Source organism: Ranitomeya imitator, chromosome 6, assembly GCF_032444005.1.
Source record: "Ranitomeya imitator isolate aRanImi1 chromosome 6, aRanImi1.pri, whole genome shotgun sequence".
NCBI classification, from domain to species: domain Eukaryota; kingdom Metazoa; phylum Chordata; class Amphibia; order Anura; family Dendrobatidae; genus Ranitomeya; species Ranitomeya imitator.
Window position 1 is genome coordinate 162491691 of NC_091287.1, and position 20130 is coordinate 162511820.

Consider the following 20130-nt stretch of genomic DNA (forward strand, 5'->3'; position numbering starts at 1 on the left):
TTTTTGTAGACTGCATAGTTCTCTTTGCTATCCTCGCTCTGTCTAGAATATCGGGCCTCACTTTGCTGAATCTATTTCATTCCTACGTTTGTCTTTTCATCTTGCTAACAGTCATTATATGTGGGGGGCTGCCTATTCCTTTGGGGTATTTCTCTGAGGTAAGTCAGGCTTGTATTTCTATCTTCAGGCTAGTCAGCTCCTCAGGCAGTGCCGAGTTGCATAGGTAGTTATAGGCGCAATCCACTGCTGCTTATAGTTGTGTGAGGATAGATCAGGTACTGCAGTCTACAGAGATTCCACGTCTCAGAGCTTGTCCTATTGTTTTTGGTTATTGCCAGATCTCTGTATGTGCGCTGATTACTGCACGCTGTGTTGCCTGATTGCCAGCCATAACAGTACAAGGAGCCACACCAATGATTCCCAATAGAGGGAAAAAAGAAATCCTGACATCATTTTTTTTTTTCTTAGCTCTGTCTTCAGTCTTTTTTTCCCCCTAGACATTAGAGTGCTTCAGGACACAGCTGTGGACATGGATATTCAGGCTCTGTGCTCCTCAATGGATAATCTCGTTGAAAATGTACAAAAGATTCAAGATACTATTGATCAGAAATCGATGCTAGAACCAAGAATTCCGATTCCTGATTTGTTTTTTGGTGACAGAACTAAGTTCCTGAGCTTCAGAAATAATTGTAAGCTATTTTTGGCCTTGAAACCTCATTCTTCTGGTAATCCTATTCAACAGGTTTTGATTATTATTTCTTTTTTGCGCGGCGACCCACAGGACTGGGCGTTTTCTCTTGCGCCAGGAGACCCTGCATTGAGTAGTGTCGATGCGTTTTTCCTGGCGCTCGGATTGCTTTACGATGAGCCTAATTCAGTGGATCAGGCTGAGAAAAATCTGCTGGCTTTATGCCAGGGTCAGGATGATATAGAAGTATATTGTCAGAAATTTAGAAAGTGGTCAGTACTCACTCTGTGGAATGAATCTGCACTAGCGGCTTTGTTCAGAAAGGGTCTCTCTGAAGCTCTTAAGGATGTAATGGTGGGATTTCCTATGCCTGCTGGTTTGAATGAGTCCATGTCCTTGGCCATTCAGATTGGTCGTCGCTTGCGCGAGCGTAAATCTGTGCACCATCTGGCGGTATTGTCTGAGAGTAAACCTGAGCCTATGCAGTGCGACAGGACTATGACTAAAGTAGAACGGCAAGAACACAGACGTCTGAACAGACTGTGTTTCTATTGTGGTGATTCTACTCATGCTATTTCTAATTGTCCTAAACGCACTAGGCGGTTCGATAGCTCTGCCGTTATTGGTACTGTACAGTCCAAATTCCTTTTGTCCATTACCTTAATGTGCTCTTTGTCATCGTATTCTGTCATGGCGTTTGTGGATTCAGGCGCTGCCCTGAATCTGATGGATTTGGATTATGCTAAACGTTGTGGATTTTTCTTGGAGCCTTTGCGGTGTCCTATTCCGTTGAGAGGAATTGATGCTACACCTTTGGCCAAGAATAAGCCTCAGTACTGGGCCCAGCTGACCATGTGCATGGCTCCTGCACATCAGGAAGTTATTCGCTTTCTGGTACTGCATAATTTGCATGATGTGGTCGTGTTGGGGTTGCCATGGCTACAAACCCATAATCCAGTATTGGATTGGAACTCTATGTCGGTAACCAGCTGGGGTTGTCGGGGAGTACATGGTGATGTTCCATTTTTGTCTATTTCGTCATCCATTCCTTCTGACATCCCAGAGTTCTTGTCGGACTTTCAGGATGTATTTGAAGAGTCCAAGTCTGATGCCCTACCTCCGCATAGGAATTGTGATTGTGCTATCGATTTGATTCCTGGTAGTAAATTCCCTAAGGGTCGTTTATTTAATTTGTCCGTACCTGAACACACCGCTATGCGCAGTTATGTGAAGGAGTCCCTGGAGAAGGGACATATTCGCCCATCGTCGTCACCATTGGGAGCAGGGTTCTTTTTTGTAGCCAAGAAGGATGGTTCGCTAAGACCGTGTATTGATTACCGCCTTCTTAATAAGATCACTGTTAAGTTTCAGTATCCCTTGCCATTGATTTCTGACTTGTTTGCTCGGATTAAGGGGGCTAGTTGGTTCACCAAGATAGATCTTCGTGGTGCGTATAATCTGGTGAGAATCAGGCAAGGAGATGAATGGAAAACGGCATTTAATACGCCCGAGGGTCATTTTGAGTATCTGGTGATGCCGTTCGGACTTGCCAATGCTCCATCTGTTTTTCAGTCTTTTATGCATGACATTTTCCGTGAGTATCTGGATAAATTCTTGATTGTTTACTTGGATGACATTTTGATCTTCTCAGATGATTGGGAGTCTCATGTGAAGCAAGTCAGAATGGTTTTCCAGGTACTGCGTGCTAATTCCTTGTTCGTGAAGGGATCAAAGTGTCTCTTCGGTGTGCAGAAAGTTTCATTTTTGGGGTTCATCTTTTCCCCTTCTACTATCGAGATGGATCCGGTTAAGGTTCAGGCCATCCAGGATTGGACTCAGCCGACATCTCTAAAGGGTCTGCAGAAATTCCTGGGCTTTGCTAATTTTTATCGTCGCTTCATCTGTAATTTTTCTAGCATTGCCAGACCATTGACCGATTTGACCAAGAAGGGTGCTGATTTGGTTAATTGGTCTTCTGCTGCCGTGGAGGCTTTTCAGGAGTTGAAGCGTCGTTTTTGCTGTGCCCCTGTGTTGTGTCAACCTGATGTTTCTCTTCCGTTCCAGGTCGAGGTTGATGCTTCTGAGATTGGTGCAGGGGCGGTTTTGTCACAGAGAGGTTCTGGTTGTTCAGTGTTCAAACCATGTGCTTTCTTTTCCAGGAAATTTTCTGCTGCTGAGCGTAATTATGATGTGGGCAACCGAGAGTTGCTGGCCATGAAGTGGGCATTCGAGGAGTGGCGTCATTGGCTGGAGGGTGCTAAGCATCGCGTGGTGGTTTTGACTGATCATAAGAACCTTACTTATCTTGAGTCTGCCAAGCGCTTGAATCCTAGACAGGCCCGTTGGTCATTATTTTTTGCTCGTTTTGATTTTGTGGTTTCATACCTTCCGGGCTCTAAAAATGTGAAGGCGGATGCTCTGTCTAGGAGTTTTGTGCCCGACTCTCCGGGGTTATCTGAGCCGGCGAGTGTCCTCAAGGAAGGAGTCATTGTGTCTGCCATCTCCCCTGATTTGCGGAGAGTGTTGCAGAAATTTCAGGCTAATAAACCTGATCGTTGTCCGGCCGAGAAACTGTTCGTCCCTGATAGGTGGACTAGTAAAGTTATCTCTGAACTTCATTGTTCGGTGCTGGCCGGTCATCCAGGAATCTTTGGTACCAGGGAGTTGGTTGCTAGATCCTTCTGGTGGCCATCTCTGTCACGGGATGTGCGTGCTTTTGTGCAGTCCTGTGGAATTTGTGCTAGGGCTAAGCCCTGCTGTTCACGTGCCAGTGGGTTGCTTTTGCCCTTGCCGGTCCCGAAGAGGCCTTGGACACATATTTCGATGGATTTCATTTCTGACCTTCCCGTTTCTCAAAAAATGTCGGTCATTTGGGTGGTCTGTGATCGCTTTTCTAAAATGGTCCATCTGGTGCCCTTGGTTAAATTGCCTTCCTCCTCTGATTTGGTGCCTTTGTTCTTCCAGCATGTGGTTCGTTTACATGGCATTCCTGAGAATATTGTTTCTGACAGAGGTTCCCAGTTTGTCTCGAGGTTCTGGCGAGCCTTTTGTGGTAGGATGGGCATTGACCTGTCTTTCTCCTCGGCCTTCCATCCTCAGACTAATGGACAGACCGAACGAACCAATCAGACCTTGGAAACATATCTGAGATGTTTTGTTTCCGCTGACCAGGATGATTGGGTGTCATTTTTGCCGTTGGCTGAGTTCGCCCTTAATAATCGGGCCAGCTCGGCTACCTTGGTCTCTCCATTTTTCTGCAATTCTGGGTTCCATCCTCGTTTCTCTTCAGGACAGGTTGAGTCTTCGGACTGTCCTGGTGTGGATTCTGTGGTGGACAGGTTGCAGCAGATCTGGACTCAGGTGGTGGACAATTTGACCTTGTCTCAGGAGAAGGCTCAGCTTTTCGCTAATCGCAGACGCCGTGTGGGACCCCGACTTCGTGTTGGGGATCTGGTTTGGTTATCTTCTCGTCATATTCCTATGAAGGTTTCCTCTCCTAAATTGAAACCTCGTTTTATTGGTCCGTATAGGATTTCTGAGATTCTCAATCCGGTGTCTTTTCGTCTGACCCTCCCAGACTCCTTTTCCATACATAATGTATTCCATAGGTCGTTGTTGAGGAGATACGTGGCACCTATGGTTCCATCTGTGGAGCCTCCTGCCCCTGTTTTGGTGGAGGGGGAATTGGAGTATATTGTGGAGAAGATTTTGGATTCTCGTGTCTCTAGACGGAAACTCCAGTATCTGGTCAAATGGAAGGGTTATGCTCAGGAAGATAATTCCTGGGTTTTTGCCTCTGATGTCCATGCCCCAGATCTTGTTCGTGCCTTTCATGTGGCTCATCCTGGTCGGCCTGGGGGTTCTGGTGAGGGTTCGGTGACCCCTCCTCAAGGGGGGGGTACTGTTGTGAATTCTGTGGCTGAGTTCACTTCTGTGGTCACAAGTGGTATTGCAGTCTCTGGGCTTCCTCCCTCAGGTGTTTTGGTGAGCTCGTTGGCTGCCTTGCTATTTAGCTCCACCTGAGTCTGTCTTCCTTGCTCCTTGTCAATGTTCCAGTGTTGGATCTGAGCTACTGCATCTTTCCTTGGGCCTGCTGCTCTGCTAGATAAGTGCTTCTAGTTTGTTTTCTGTTTTTTCTGTCCAGCTTGCTATTAACTTTTGCTGGAAGCTCTGAGAAGCAAAGGGGTGCACCGCCGTGCTGTTAGTTCGGCACGGTGGGTCTTTTTGCCCCTTTGCGTGGTTTTCGTTTTAGGGTTTTTTGTAGACTGCATAGTTCTCTTTGCTATCCTCGCTCTGTCTAGAATATCGGGCCTCACTTTGCTGAATCTATTTCATTCCTACGTTTGTCTTTTCATCTTGCTAACAGTCATTATATGTGGGGGGCTGCCTATTCCTTTGGGGTATTTCTCTGAGGTAAGTCAGGCTTGTATTTCTATCTTCAGGCTAGTCAGCTCCTCAGGCAGTGCCGAGTTGCATAGGTAGTTATAGGCGCAATCCACTGCTGCTTATAGTTGTGTGAGGATAGATCAGGTACTGCAGTCTACAGAGATTCCACGTCTCAGAGCTTGTCCTATTGTTTTTGGTTATTGCCAGATCTCTGTATGTGCGCTGATTACTGCACGCTGTGTTGCCTGATTGCCAGCCATAACAGTCAGAGAGCTGAAGTTCCCATGCTGTTAGATTATAGCACGAGCCATCAGCTCTGACTGGCGGTAAAAAGGTTACCTCTGATCACATGCATCAGCTGGGAAGAGAGAGTTCTACTTCCATCAGCCTACGCCTGCTGACGCTGGCGCTGCTGATGGGAGTATTCACTAGCTGACACCCGTCCTAAAAATAAATAAATAAAAATGATGTGGGGGTCTCTTTTATTTTTTATAACCAGTGCTAGCAAAACTTATAGCTGTCAGCTATATCATAGCTGGTTGTCAAGAATAAAGGGGTCTCCATGCCGTTTAAAAAAAAAAAAAAATTTAAATAAATCATTTAGAAAAAATGGCGTGTGGGTCCCATCATTTTTGAAAACAAGCCAAGGTACAGCAGACAGCTGTGGGCTTGTATTCTCAAGCTGGTAAAGGGACATGGATATTGGCCCCTGTAGCCTAAAAATAGCAGCTCGCATCCACCCCAGAAAAGGTGCATCTGTTAGATGCCCAATTTCTGGCAATTTTCTCTGCTCTTCCCACATGCCTTTGTGCAGTGGCAAGTGGGGTAGTGGTTGAGGGGTTGATGTCAGATGTTTTATGGCTGCGGACATCAAGCTCACAAGTTAGTAATGGAGAGGAGTCTATAAGACACCCCCATTACTAAACCCATAGCTAGATTGCAAAAAACGACACAATCAGAATAAAGTCTTTTTATTGAAAGAAAGACATAGACTCCTTTATTTGAAATACAAATAAAAAAGAACAGTTATATTCACCTTATGCCCTGTAAAAAAACAAAAATAATAACAACCATATACCTCACCTGTACAAAGTGAAGATTCTCAATAATCTCTTCAATAACTGGATTACAACCTGAAAGGTGCCATGATACAACCATCCAGGCTGAAAACCAGGACGGAATGAGGTGCTGTGAGCACAGCTTCAGTGACGAGCGGTGATGTCATAGAGGTAACCGCCAGTCACTGAAGGTGCGTTCCCAGGCTTATTTAACTGTGAGCTGTGAGGATGAGCTGCAATGATCTCAATGAGATCACCGCAAGCACCGTGAGAAATTTCTCATGTGAAGTGAAGTGCCGGTGAGGGTATATTATGCCAGGGTCTACAAATCCATAATGTACCTGTGTATGTATTTTATTCTAGAGGCATGGCTTGATTTTCTAACCTTTGTTGAAAAATGTCTTGCTAAGCACTGCTTGTATGGGAGAAAATGTCAGCAATACAGTGCTTTAGAGACCTAATAAGAATTTTGCCAGACAAATGTACTTGAAGTGCCTAATATTGATAAAAGGGCCCAGTTTGTGAATAAAGTATATTAAATATTGTTATGTAGTAAGATTAAGCATGGTGGCTCAGTAGTTAGCACTGTAGCCCTGGGGTCCTGGGGTCCTGGGTTCAATTTCTACCAAGGACAACATCTGCAAGGAGTTTGTATATTCTCCCTATGTTTGTGTGGGGTTCCTCTGGGTTCTCCGGTTTGCTACCATGCTCCCAAGTCATACTGACAAGAAATTTAAATCGTAAGCCCCAATGGGGTCGGTAAAGATGATGTCCGAAAAGCGCTGCAGAATACGATGACACTATATAACATAATAACTAAAATTAAGACACTTACACATGAAAACTATTTTTAGTTATGTTTCCCTTTTTTATTCTTTTAGATGGTGAATAATCCCTTAGCAAACCAGGCAGCAGCTGCAGCCGCTGCCATGGGCTCCATAGCAAGTTCACAAGCATTTGGGAATGCACTCTCCAGTCTGCAAGGGGTTACTGGTCAGCTAGTCACAAATGCACAAGGACAGGTATGTATGAGTTTTTAGTCAATTTTTTTTCTTTAATATAATTGTCATGTATAAGGAATTACATAAAAAGAAATAAATATGGAGCACCTGACAATTATCGAAAAAATTATGTAGGAGAGGAGCTATAGGTGCACAATCCATTGATGGCGTTCTCACTGTTCTGTGGTTCAGTCATGGATGACGTTGTCATAGATTGTGAAGTCAAACTGACTTCTGTAGAAACTTCCACTACTTTATGGGTAAATTCACAATGGTCAGATTTGTTTGCTACTGTGGATTTTGCAAGAGCAACTCTACACACAAAAAAACCCAGATTCATTCAATACATCTTTAATTTTAGACTACCAAATAATTTTACATCACTGAAATAATTTCCAGAGATATACAGGCTGAAAATATGTTTGCTTTGGCACTGTGTTTTTTTAAGTGTTCTGTAAATTTATAAGAAAGTTTCTGGCAATATTCCAGTTTATTTTGTTTGTGACCAGTAGGCACCAATGAGATATTTTTCCATAAGATGTAATTGTTTTTCATGGAAATGGAAGCATTTTCTTTCACAGTAGTAGGATCCTATTAATGTCAATGGGATACATTAGGGTATGTGTAGACAACGTCTTTTTCTTGTGGGTGATCCGATTAAGATTTTCAAGACATCAGCATTTTTTTTCTGAAGCGTCTTTTTTAGCAATTTTTTACATCATCGTACTTTATGCACATGTTTTATTTTAATTTTCAGATTTTTTTTTTACTTCATTCATGATCAATGAAGAAGCTACTCGCATTTTTTGAAGCATGCATGCTGCTATAATCCTCAAGACACCAGTGCATCTTCCAGGTGGCATTTGAGCCTTCCCATTGACTTGTACACAGCGTCTCTAGAGAGGAAGCTGCCTGAAGAATGGTCAGTTTACTTCCACCACTTGATGTCTTAGGAAATCTGAAGTGGTTATAAGACACTCAAAATACTGAACCTATTAACAGCAAGACATTTTTATATGGAAAAGCATATATTAATTTTTGAGCATTCTCTGGGCATTTTTTTAGGTAGGTTTTGGAGCGGACCTGCTTGAAAAAAAGATGCTGTGTGTACATAACCTAAGACTTCCATACATATAAACAGAAGCACCACCTTAGGGTCTTAATGAAATTTTCATATAAGTCAAGTGCAGGGTGTATAGAGTGGGCTTAGAGACTAATTATGCTCCCTACCAGACAGATGCAGGATGTTTTACACAGCCAGAATTTTCCTGTAAGAGTAGAAAGATGGCGCTAGCTTTGAATGTTCCCCTTTAACCTTTTAAATGCTACTGTCAATCATTAAAATTTTAATGGCTTGTTTGCTAAATCCCCACCTGCGCAATGCAATCAAGGGGAGCAGTTGGGTTACCATGGAAGTTAATGTCCTGCTAAAGGCCTCCATGATTCACATTTTAGTCTTACTTTGAGCTGAGGTTCATAGGAGAACATAAGTAACCCTGTATACTGGAATTCTGTAGGTTTGCAATAAATGATCTGAGCAATCAAATGATTACGAGTTCAAGTCCTCTAAAAGGAATTTAAAAAAAAGAGTAAAAAAAGTTGCAAAAATATCATAGAAAAAAGTTTAAACCTTGCCCCTTTTCCTTGTTCAAGAATAAAGAAATTAAACAATTAAGAAAATAAACATATCAAGTGTCAGCCTGTCTATAAAAGTCTGATCTATATAGAAGTGCAAACCCTAACAATAAATTTCAGATTCCATACCGAACATCTAATATTCTGGCACGGACACCGAATACTGACTTCTCTAGGAAGTCTGTGTTACTGTTCGGGTTCGGTATCCCGAACATTGAGTGTTTCCCACGCTGTCACCGGCAGCTCTGATCGGCGGTAAAACGTTTACCTCCTTACCTCCAGTCAACGAGGCATCGGCTGATGAGAAAGTACTACTCCCAACAGCCTACACCTGCTGCCACAAATAACAGCGAGAGTAGACTCTAGCTGATGAAAGTGTTCATCAGCTGGCGCCTGCACTATAAAAATTTTTTAAAAAGCTGTCAGTGTTATTATGGCTGGTTATCAAGAATAGAGGGGTCCTCATGCCATTTTTTTAAAATTATTTAAATAAATAATTAAAAAAAAAGGAATTGGGTCCCCCCATTTTTGACAATCAGCCAAGCTAACACAGACAGTTGGGGGCTGGTATTCTCAGGCTGATAAGGAGCCACGGTAATTGCCCCTCCCATCCTAAAAATAGCATCTCACAGCTGCCCTAGAAAAGACGCATCTATTAGATGCGATAATTCTGGTGCTTTGTCTGCCTTTTCCCACTTGACCTGTAGCAGTGGCAAGTGGTGTTAATATTTGAAAGGTTGATGTAACCTTTGCACTGTCAGGTAACATCAAGCCCAAAGATTATTAATGAAGAGGCGTCTGTAAGACAACCTATCCATTACTAACTCCATAGTCCTTTATTTGAAATAAAAATACACACTGTTTTATTTTTTTATTTAAAAATAAAAAACAAAGTTATACTCACCTTATGTCCATTCCATTGAAGCCCTCGTCCCCTTTAAAAAACAGAAAATAATAAACAACAATAATGTTCATCTAACACCCATTCCATTGAAGCCCAGGTCTCCTGTAAAAAAAAACAAAACAAAAAACAAACATATCCCTGACCTTTCTGACGTACTGTCCCACGCCATAATCCATGTCTGGGATTAGTGGTTTTCAACCTGGACAGTGTCAAGATGCGATAGTCCATGCTGAAAACCACGGGAGAATAATCAGCAGAATCAGTGACTAGCAGTGACGTCATTGAGGTTACCCAAGGGCTGGCTTGCAAATTTTAGCCTGGGGGCAAGCACAATGCAGTGGCCCACTGTGAAACGGGCCGTGACCTATCTTAAGGCTTGGGTCTCCTGTAGTAGCCCCCCCCCCCAATGTAGCCTGAAAGATAAGAAAAACAAGTTAGATTATACTCACCCAGGGGCGGTCCCGGTTCGGTCCAGTCCAATGGGCGTCACGGTCTGAGTCCGGCACCTCCCATTTTCATATGATGTCGTCCTCTTCTTTGCTTCCTGTTGCGGCTCCTGCACAGGCGTACTGATTTGCCCTGCTGGGAGCAGAGCAAAGTACTGCAGTGTGCAGACACCGGGCCTATCTGATCTTTCCTGGCACCTGCCCACTGCAGTACTTTGCTCTGCCCTCAACAGGCCAGAGAATTACGCCTGTGCAGGAGCCACGACAGAAGCAAGGAGGATGACAACATTGTATGAAGATAGGAGGCACCGGACCAAGACCGCATCAGACCGCCCCTGGTGAGTATAATATAGCTTGTTTTTCTATCTTTCAGGTTACATCGGGGGCTTATTTACAGCATTACAGAATGCTGTAGATAAGCCTCTGATTACGGTGGCCGCAGTTTATAGTGGCAAAAGTAGGTGACAGATTCCCTTTAAATCAATAAATATCAGATAGACGACTTTAAGTGTTCTACCGAGCAAATGCACTAATAAGACTGGCACAAACACTATCTTTGCATATATACCTGTTAATACTATCTAATTCAGTTTGCTATTCAAAAAATGACGTAATACAACCCAAAGGTTTCTATGTGCCTATATTATTACAGTCAAAGTGAGAAAGAAATATAAGCAGAATATATGCAAAGAAGGATCCACTATGTGATAAAATGGAGTGTAATTAAATATCTGACTCCTGATCGGGGCAGAAGGCTGCAAAGTCCAAACAATGGCACTATAAGGGTATGTGCACACGTTGCGGATTTGCCTGTGGAATTTTCTGCACAGATTCTTCCTCTCTTGCCAGAAAACACATGTAAAAATCCGCATGGATTTAATGCGTATTTTCATGAGGCTTTCTCTGCATATTTGTATGCATTTTTGAAAGCTAAATAAAGATATATTATTTAACAAAAAATAAATAAAATAATTGTGATGTCAGTTCCTTGTCCAACCTCTTCTTTTACATACTCCATTGAAGACCATAATATCACATACCATGCACACACAAAACAAATATAATTGAATATATTATATACTATATCTATCTGTATGCAACTGGATCACCCCCAAGGGCCGTGGGGTACTCGGTACTGGGTCCAATGTTCACAGAAGGATGTCACGGTGGCTGACCCGGTCCATGGCCCTGGGACATCCGTATAAAAGGGAAAGGTCTTTAAAGGGATAAAGATTATGTTCGTGACACCACCTGTGGTATTTGGTCAGGGTGACCGATGCTGCTTTAAGGGGTCCACTGGGGTGATGCTATGGCAGCTAGATGGTATACCTTCCCACAGGTGAAGTATATCCCCAGGGCTTCCGAGTGTGTAGATGGTGGTAGGGTGAGATGCGCAGAGAAGAACGAGGACAAAAGGTTGCAGTCTCTTTACCTTTACTGAAGACTTCAGCATCCACAGTCCAGGGCACCAGATCACAGGGCAGGCAGAGTCCGGCCGGTTTGGAGGCAAGTCCAGAGTTCCCTTGTCCAGGTGGAAATCAGTAGCTTTCCTGTTGTGAATTCTGCTCTTGGGCTCCCTCCGGTGGTTATGAGTGGTAGTGCTGCGGTAGTTGGATCGCAGCATTTATCAGGTGTTTCTATTTTTTGCAATTTGGGCTGGGCTATTTAGTCCTGCTTTATCCTTTAGTCAGTGCTAGTTGTCCATTGTTTTTGGAGGATTCACATCCATATCTGGTCTCTTCTGTTCTGCTGTTTATTTCAACAAAGATAAGTTCTGGCTTTGTCCACTGGGGTGATGCTATGGCAGCTAGATGGTATACCTTCCCACAGGTGAAGTATATCCCCAGGGCTTCCGAGTGTGTAGATGGTGGTAGGGTGAGATGTGCAGAAAAGAACGAGGACAAAAGGTTGCAGTCTCTTTACCTTTACTGAAGACTTCAGCATCCACAGTCCAGGGCACCAGATCACAGGGCAGGCAGAGTCCGGCCGGTTTGGAGGCAAGTCCAGAGTTCCCTTGTCCAGGTGGAAATCAGTAGCTTTCCTGTTGTGAATTCTGCTCTTGGGCTCCCTCCGGTGGTTATGAGTGGTAGTGCTGCAGTAGTTGGATCGCAGCATTTATCAGGTGTTTCTATTTTTTGCAATTTGGGCTGGGCTATTTAGTCCTGCTTTATCCTTTAGTCAGTGCTAGTTGTCCATTGTTTTTGGAGGATTCACATCCATATCTGGTCTCTTCTGTTCTGCTGTTTATTTCAACAAAGATAAGTTCTGGCTTTGTTTTTGCTGTCCATCTGCTGTGGACCTTATAGTTCTGTGCATTTTCATGTTTTGTCTAGTCCAGCTTTGTCTGTGAAGGATTTTTTGCAGCCAAGCTGTGTCTCTGGAGATGCAGATATACCCTCCATGTCTTTAGTCAGATGTGGTGATTTGTATTTTCTGTTTTGGATATTTTCTAGTGTTTTAATACTGACCGCATAGTACTCTGTCCTATTCTTTCTTTTTAGCTAGTATGGCCTCCTATGCTAAATCCTGATTTCATGTCTGCGTATGTTATTTCCCTCTCCTCTCACAGTCAATATTTGTGAGGGGCTGTCTATCCTTTGGGGATTTTCTCTGAGGCAAGATAGGTTTCCTGTTTCTTTCTTTAGGGGAAGTTAGTTCTTAGGCTGTGTCGAGGGGTCTAGGGAGTGTTAGGTACCCCCATGGCTACTTCTAGTTGCGCTGCTAAGTTCAGGGTTTGCGGTCAGTACAGGTACCACCTTCTCCAGAGTACGTCTCATGCTGCTCCTAGGCCACCAGATCATAACAGTACAACTGGCCAACAATGAGTTAATTGCATCTCAGAAGAAGGGAGGAAAGGTTTTGAGCCATTTTTTTTTCCTTAGCCTGTTTTGTCTTTTCCTCCCTCTTAATCTCTGGGTGGCTACGGAACCTAGTAATAACATGGATGTTCAGGAGACCAAAACATCCAACACCGCGGAGACACCATCACGTGTTTCTCAACGCAGTGATCCAGAACACTGCTCCCAAATATGCAAATGCAAGTAGAGGAGCTGCGGAGACACCATCACGTGTTTCTCAACGCAGGCAGTGAATAGCCAGGCCTTTCACCGGGAAGGAACAACCAAGGGAAGGGCAGCATCCAATAAAGGAAAACATCCAATAAAGGAAAACCACCTATGCCAAGCATGGTATCCATCCACAGACAGCTGTTTCGGGGTCTGTGGATGGATACCATGTGGTCCTGACCGATCATAAGAATCTGATTTACCTCGAGTCTGCCAAACGATTGAATCCTAGACAGGCTCGATGGAGCCAAGCACCGTATTGTGGTCCTGACCGATTTACCTTGAGTCGGCCAAGCGGCTGAACCCTAGACAGGCTCGATGGTCCCTGTTTTTCTCCCGTTTTGATTTTGTGGTCTCGTACCTTCCTGGTACTAAGAATGTTAAGGCGGATGCCCTCTCTAGGAGCTTTTTTCCTGATTCCCCTGGGGTTCTTGAGCCGGTCGGCATTCTGAAGGAAGGGGTAGTTCTTTCTGCCATCTCCCCTGATTTACGACGGGTTCTTCAGGAGTTTCAGGCTGATAAACCTGACCGCTGTCCAGTGGGGAAACTGTTTGCAATTTAGGCAAAGGTATCAAATGGACCATTTTAGAGAACTGGTCACAAACCACCCAGATAACAGACATCCTCTGGGACACAGGAAGATCTGAAATAAAATCCATGGAAATATGCGTTCAAGGCCTCTCCGGAATGGGCAAAGGTGTAAGCAACCCACTAGCATGGGAACAGCAAGGCTTAGCCCGGGCACAGGTCCCACAGGACTGCACAAAAGCACGCACATCCCGCGACAAGGAAGGCCACCAAAAGGGCCTAGCAACCAAATCTCTGGTACCAAAAATTCCAGGATGACCAGCCAACACAGAACAATGGACCTCAGAAATTACCTTACTTGTCCATCTATCAGGGATAAACAGCTTCCCCACAGGACAGCGTTCAGGCTTATCAGCCTGAAACTCCTGAAGCGCCCGCCGTAAATCAGGGGAGATGGCAGATAAAATCACCCCTTCCCTAAGAATGCCAACCGGCTCAAGGACTTTAGGGGAATCAGGCAAAAAACTCCTAGAGAGGGCATCCGCCTTAACATTCTTAGATCCCAGAAGATACGAGACCACAAAATCAAAACGGGAGAAAAACAGGGACCACCGAGCCTGTCTAGGGTTCAGCCGCTTGGCCGACTCAAGGTAAATCGGTCAGGACCACAATACGGTGCTTGGCTCCCTCAAGCCAATGACGCCACTCCTCAAATGCCCACTTCATAGCCAACAACTCCCGATTGCCGACATCATAATTGCGTTCCGCAGGAGAAAACGTCCGAGAAAAGAAGGCACATGGCTTCATCAAGGAACCATCAGAATTCCTCTGTGACAAAACGGCCCCTGCCCCAATCTCAGAAGCGTCAACCTCAACCTGAAAAGGAAGAGAAACATCCGGCTGACGCAAGACAGGGGCAGAAGTAAATCGGCGTTTAAGTTCCTGAAAAGCCTCGACAGCCTCAGAGGACCAGTTAGTCACATCAGCGCCTTTCTTAGTCAAATCGCTCAGGAGTTTAACCACACTAGAGAAGTTAGCAATGAAACGACGATAAAAATTAGCAAAGCCCAAAAATTTCTGAAGGCTCTTCACAGATGTGGGTTGAATCCAGTCATGAATGGCTTGGACCTTAACAGGATCCATTTCTATAGACGAAGGGGAAAAAATAAACCCCAAAAAAGAAACCTTCTGAACTCCAAATAGGCACTTAGACCCCTTCACAAATAGAGCATTATCACGAAGGATCTGGAACACCATCCTGACCTGCTTCACATGAGACTCCCAATCATTAGAAAAAATCAAAATATCATCCAAATACACAATCAAGAATTGGTCAAGATAATTGCGGAAAATATCATGCATAAAGGACTGAAACACAGAAGGAGCATTAGAAAGCCCGAAAGGCATCACCAGGTATTCAAAATGGCCTTCGGGCGTATTGAATGCAGTTTTCCATTCGTCACCCTTTCTAATACGAACAAGATTATATGCCCCTCGAAGGTCAATATTGGTAAACCAACTAGCCCCCTTAATCCTAGCAAATAAATCAGAGAGCAAAGGTAAAGGATATTGGAATTTGACCGTGATCTTATTAAGAAGGCGATAATCAATACAGGGTCTTAAGAAGCCATCCTTCTTGGCAACAAAAAAGAATCCCGCTCCCAATGGTGATGAAGACGGCCAAATATGCCCCTTCTCTAAAGACTCCTTATCATAGCTCCGCATGGCGGCATGCTCTGGTACAGACAGATTGAAAAGTCGGCCCTTAGGGAATTTACAACCAGGAATTAAGTCAATAGCACAATCACAGTCCCTGTGTGGAGGAAGGGAACTGGACTTGGGCTCATCGAATACATCCTGGAAATCCGACAAAAATTCAGGAACATCAGAAGAGGGGGAAGAGGAAATAGACATCAGAGGAACGTCACTATCTACCCCTTGACAATCCCAACTAGTCACAGACATTGATTTCCAATCCAGCACTGGATTGTGTACTTGTAACCATGGAAAACCCAGTACAACATCATCATGTAAATTATGCAACACCAGAAAACGGCAATCTTCCTGATGTGCAGGAGTCATGCACATAGTCAGCTGAGTCCAATACTGAGGTTTATTCTTGACCAATGGTGTAGCATCAATACCCCTCAAGGGTATGGGACTCTGCAAAGGCTGCAAAGAAAAACCACAGCGCCTAGCGAATTCTAAGTCCATTAAGTTCAGAGCAGCACCTGAATCCACAAATGCCATGACAGAAAAAGATGACAATGAGCAAATCAGGGTTACAGACAGGAGAAATTTAGGGTGCACAGCACTAATGGTAACAGATCTGGCGACCTTCTTAATACGCTTAGGGCAATCAGAAATAGCATGAGCTGAATCACCACAGTAAAAACACAACCCATTCTGACGTCTGTACCCCCTCTGTTCCGCTCTAGTCAAAATCCTATCACATTGCATGGACTCAGGACTCTGCTCAGAGGACACTGCCATATGGTGCACCACCCTGCGTTCACGCAGGCGACGATCAATCTGAATAGCTAGAGACATAGATTCGCTCAAACCAATAGGCGTGGGAAACCCCACCATAACATCTTTAAGGGCTTCAGAAAGACCCTTCCTGAAAATGGCTGCCAGAGCATCCTCATTCCATCCAGTGAGCACAGACCATTTTCTAAATTTCTGGCAGTATAACTCTGCTGCTTCCTGACCCTGACACAGGGCCAACAGTGTTTTCTCAGCATGCTCTACAGAGTTAGGTTCATCATACAATAATCTGAGCGATTGAAAAAATGCATCTACATTAAGCAATGCCGGATTCCCTGACTCAAGAGAGAATGCCCAGTCCTGAGGATCGCCACGTAGCAGAGAAATAACAATCTTTACTTGCTGAATGGGATCACCAGAGGAACGGGGTTTCAGAGCAAAAAACAATTTGCAATTATTTTTAAAGTTCAGAAACTTAGATCTATCCCCGTAAAACAAATCCGGAGTAGGAATTCTAGGCTTTAAGGCAGGAGTCTGAACAACAAAATCTTTGATATTCTGTACTCTTGCAGCAAGCTGATCCACACGAGAAAATAACCCTTGAACATCCATGCCTGCATCCAAATCCAGAATCACCCAGAAATCAAGAGGAAAAAAAAAGACAAAACAAACCCAAGAAAAAAAAATGACTCAAAACTCCTTTTCTTTTCCTTCTTTTGAGAGGCATTCAGTTCAATTTTGGCCAGTTGTACTGTTATGGTCTGGTGATTATGGAGCGACATGAGACTAGCTCTGAGCAGGTGATATCTATACTGACCGCAGACCCTAAGCTCAACACACAACTAGAAGCAGCCGTGGATTGCTCCTAACGCTCCCTAGGCAACTTGTCACAGCCTAAGAGCTAACTTCCCCTAAAGATAGAAGCAGGAAAACTATCTTGCCTCAGAGAAAATCCCCAAAGGAAAGACAGCCCCCCACATGTAATGACTGTGAGAGGAGAATGAAATGACATACGTAGTATGAAACAAGATTGAGCACAGGAGGCCACTTCTAGCTAAAAAGGAAAGTACAGGAAAGAGCTCTGTGCGGTCAGTAGAAAAAACTAGAAAAAGTCCACCGCAGAGAAATGCAAAAATCTCCACACCTAACTAAAGGTGTGGAGGGCAAACTCTGCTGCCCAGAGCTTCCAGTTTAGCTAAATAGATCCATACTGATAAACTGGACAAATGAGCAAAAAACAAGACAGTACAAAACAACAAGTCCACAATAAGTGAACCGCAAAGGACATAGAAGGACTTAGCTTTGCAGAACTTGGTCAGAGAGTCAGGACAATCCAAAGAGCAATGACTCCAGGCAGAGACAATTGACAACTGGCATTGATTGAGGGCTAAGGCCAGACTAATATAGCCGAGCCCAAAAGACAATTAATGGAAACAGCTGAGAAGCTAAATCCAAGAAGCAGCAATACCACTAAAGACCACAGGAGGAGCCCAAGAGCAGAACTCACAAAAATACTACTTACAACCAAGAACGGAATTCACAACAGGGAAGTTAGTTCTTAGACTGTGTCGAGGGGTCTAGGGAGTGTTAGGTACCCCCCACGGCTACTTCTAGTTGCGCTGCTAAGTTCAGGGTTTGCGGTCAGTACAGGTACCACCTTCTCCAGAGTACATCTCATGCTGCTTCTAGGCCACCAGATCATAACACATTCCCTTGCGCTGCGGTGGTGTAGTCCCTTACTGCCTATGGCTTCACATAAGGGTCTCACAGATGTGCTCTCTCTGTCCCCCATTTAGGATAGGACAAAACCCGTAAGAATGGTGACTTAAGCCTGTTTATAGAGTCTCTTAGATAACCCGGCTCTGTAGGCGTCACCGTGCCTCCTGGGTGTAGGTGCGGACTGGTAACCTGCAATTAGCTGTCCTGCCGGTCTCTGAGATAAGGCATAGAGGTCCTTACTCCCTCGGTGTTCCGGCTACCAGGATTCTGCGCCTCAGAAGGTGACAGCCTGAGCAGGGCTGGTCCCCTTCTGGCATCCTCTCCTTTGATTCAACTTCCTTCATGCTCGCTGCAATACAATTCTGCCTTTCAATGTCTCTTTCTGGGTGCTGCAGGTCTGAGAGCATGCACAGCTCCGTTAACCTTCTCTCTTCCTCAGACTCTGGTCTGAAACTAACTAAGCTGAGCTCAGCCAGCAACTAACTTCTGTCTGGAACTGACTAACTTTCCCTACAGACTACCAGTTATATATATGTGGTGAATGACCTAATAAAGAGGAGCAAGAGCTCTCCCTGGTGGCCTGGAGTGTGAATGTGTTGCATGTTTGTGATACCTGGATGCAGTTATCCTTTCTTGCCTCCAAACGTAGCATCACTCTCCCCGAGAGGAAAGCAATGCCACTGTGACGACCTGGACCCTGGGGCGCCACACAACATCCAATCTACAGCAAATACGCCACGTGGAAACATACCCTAACACTACAGCGGCGTTCAGGTATTTCATTACACTCCACACGGACATCACTTATTGGATCTTTATTTGGATGAGAGACTATAATGAATTCATTGTCACAGGAGCACTGCACTGCTGCAGAGTCAGATGGCCATTAACAGCACTCTCCAGCAGTGTGTGCAGCCAGGATAGGGGATGTATGGACATGGATGAACACTGGACACTAGTGATGGGCAGTCCAGCTCTTTTTGGTGATCCGGCTCACTCGGCTCCGCTCAACAAAAGGAGACGGCTCTTTTTGCCTCAAAAAACGTCTCTTCTTGCACATAGTGCTACTTTTCCCACTGTTATCACTCCAGTCCCTTACCTATAAAGCCTGGGCCTCAATATACGGCTGTGCAGGTGTCTAGTGAAGGCTTTTTAGCCATTTTCTCAGATTGTAACTCCTGGGATCAGGCCCTCCTAGTTTGTATTGCTGACTTGTGTTATTTTCTAATATCTGATATTTGTAGACGACATTTCCACATTTGTACAGTGTATGTGTACTCACTGACACTGTTTATAGGACACACTGGCACTTTTATGGGCACATCCTGGCACCGTTTGGGTACTGTTAGTGGAACTCTGGCACTTTTATAGGGAGACCGTGGCAATGTTTATGGTGCATTCTGGCACTGAGTGTGGGTAGGTTGGTACAGCTTATGGGGACAACGGTACTGTTCGTAGGGGCCCTTTGGCACTGTTTGTTCATGTGTACTGTCTGCCACTGTTTATGGGGGCACCCTGGCACTGTTTATGGGGGCACCCTGGCTCTGTGTGCTCTCTGGCATTGTTTATGGGGACAACTGACACTGTTTATGGGGGCATTCTGACACTGTTTATGGGGCACTCTGGTACAGTTTATTTGTTCTCTCTGGCTCTGCTTATGCATACTGACACTGTTTATTGGTGCACTCTGGTACTGTTTGTGTACTGTCTGACACTGTCTATGAGGACAATATGACACTGGAGACAATATGGCACTGTTTATGGGGGCACTCTGGCACTTATGTGTATTCTGCTTATGTGTAAGGTCTGACACTGTTTATATGGATAACCTGACGCTGCTTATGTGTACTGTCTGACACTGTTTATGGGGGCACTCTGGTACTGTTATATGTACTCTTTGGCATTGTTTCTTTGCACTGGTATTGTTATATTTACTTCCTGACTGCTTCTGGGGGTGCTCTATTATTGTGATGTGTACTCCCTGACTGCTTATGGGGGCGCTCGGCTCTGGCATCGTTTATGTGTACTCCCTGAGTGCATATGGGGGCGCTCTGGCATTGTTCATGTGTACTCCCTGATTGCATATGGGGGTGCTCTGGCATCGTTTATGTGTACTCCCTGACTGCTTATGGGGGCGCTATGGCATAGTTCATGTGTACTCCCTGACTGCTTATGGGGGCACTCTGACAATTAAAGCTTTCTCAGTGTCACTG

General features: G+C 44.6%; 1 protein-coding gene across 2 annotated transcripts in view; it reads left to right on the forward strand.

The window, feature by feature from the left end:
• POU6F2 (POU class 6 homeobox 2) overlaps nucleotides 1-20130 on the forward strand; it is an 802902-nt gene that overhangs the window by 710490 nt on the left and 72282 nt on the right. For both annotated transcript variants that reach the window (XM_069730264.1, XM_069730263.1), the window contains exon 5: nucleotides 7014-7154. In XM_069730264.1, coding sequence (XP_069586365.1) covers nucleotides 7014-7154 — 141 coding nt within the window. The remainder of the gene's footprint in view (nucleotides 1-7013; nucleotides 7155-20130) is intronic.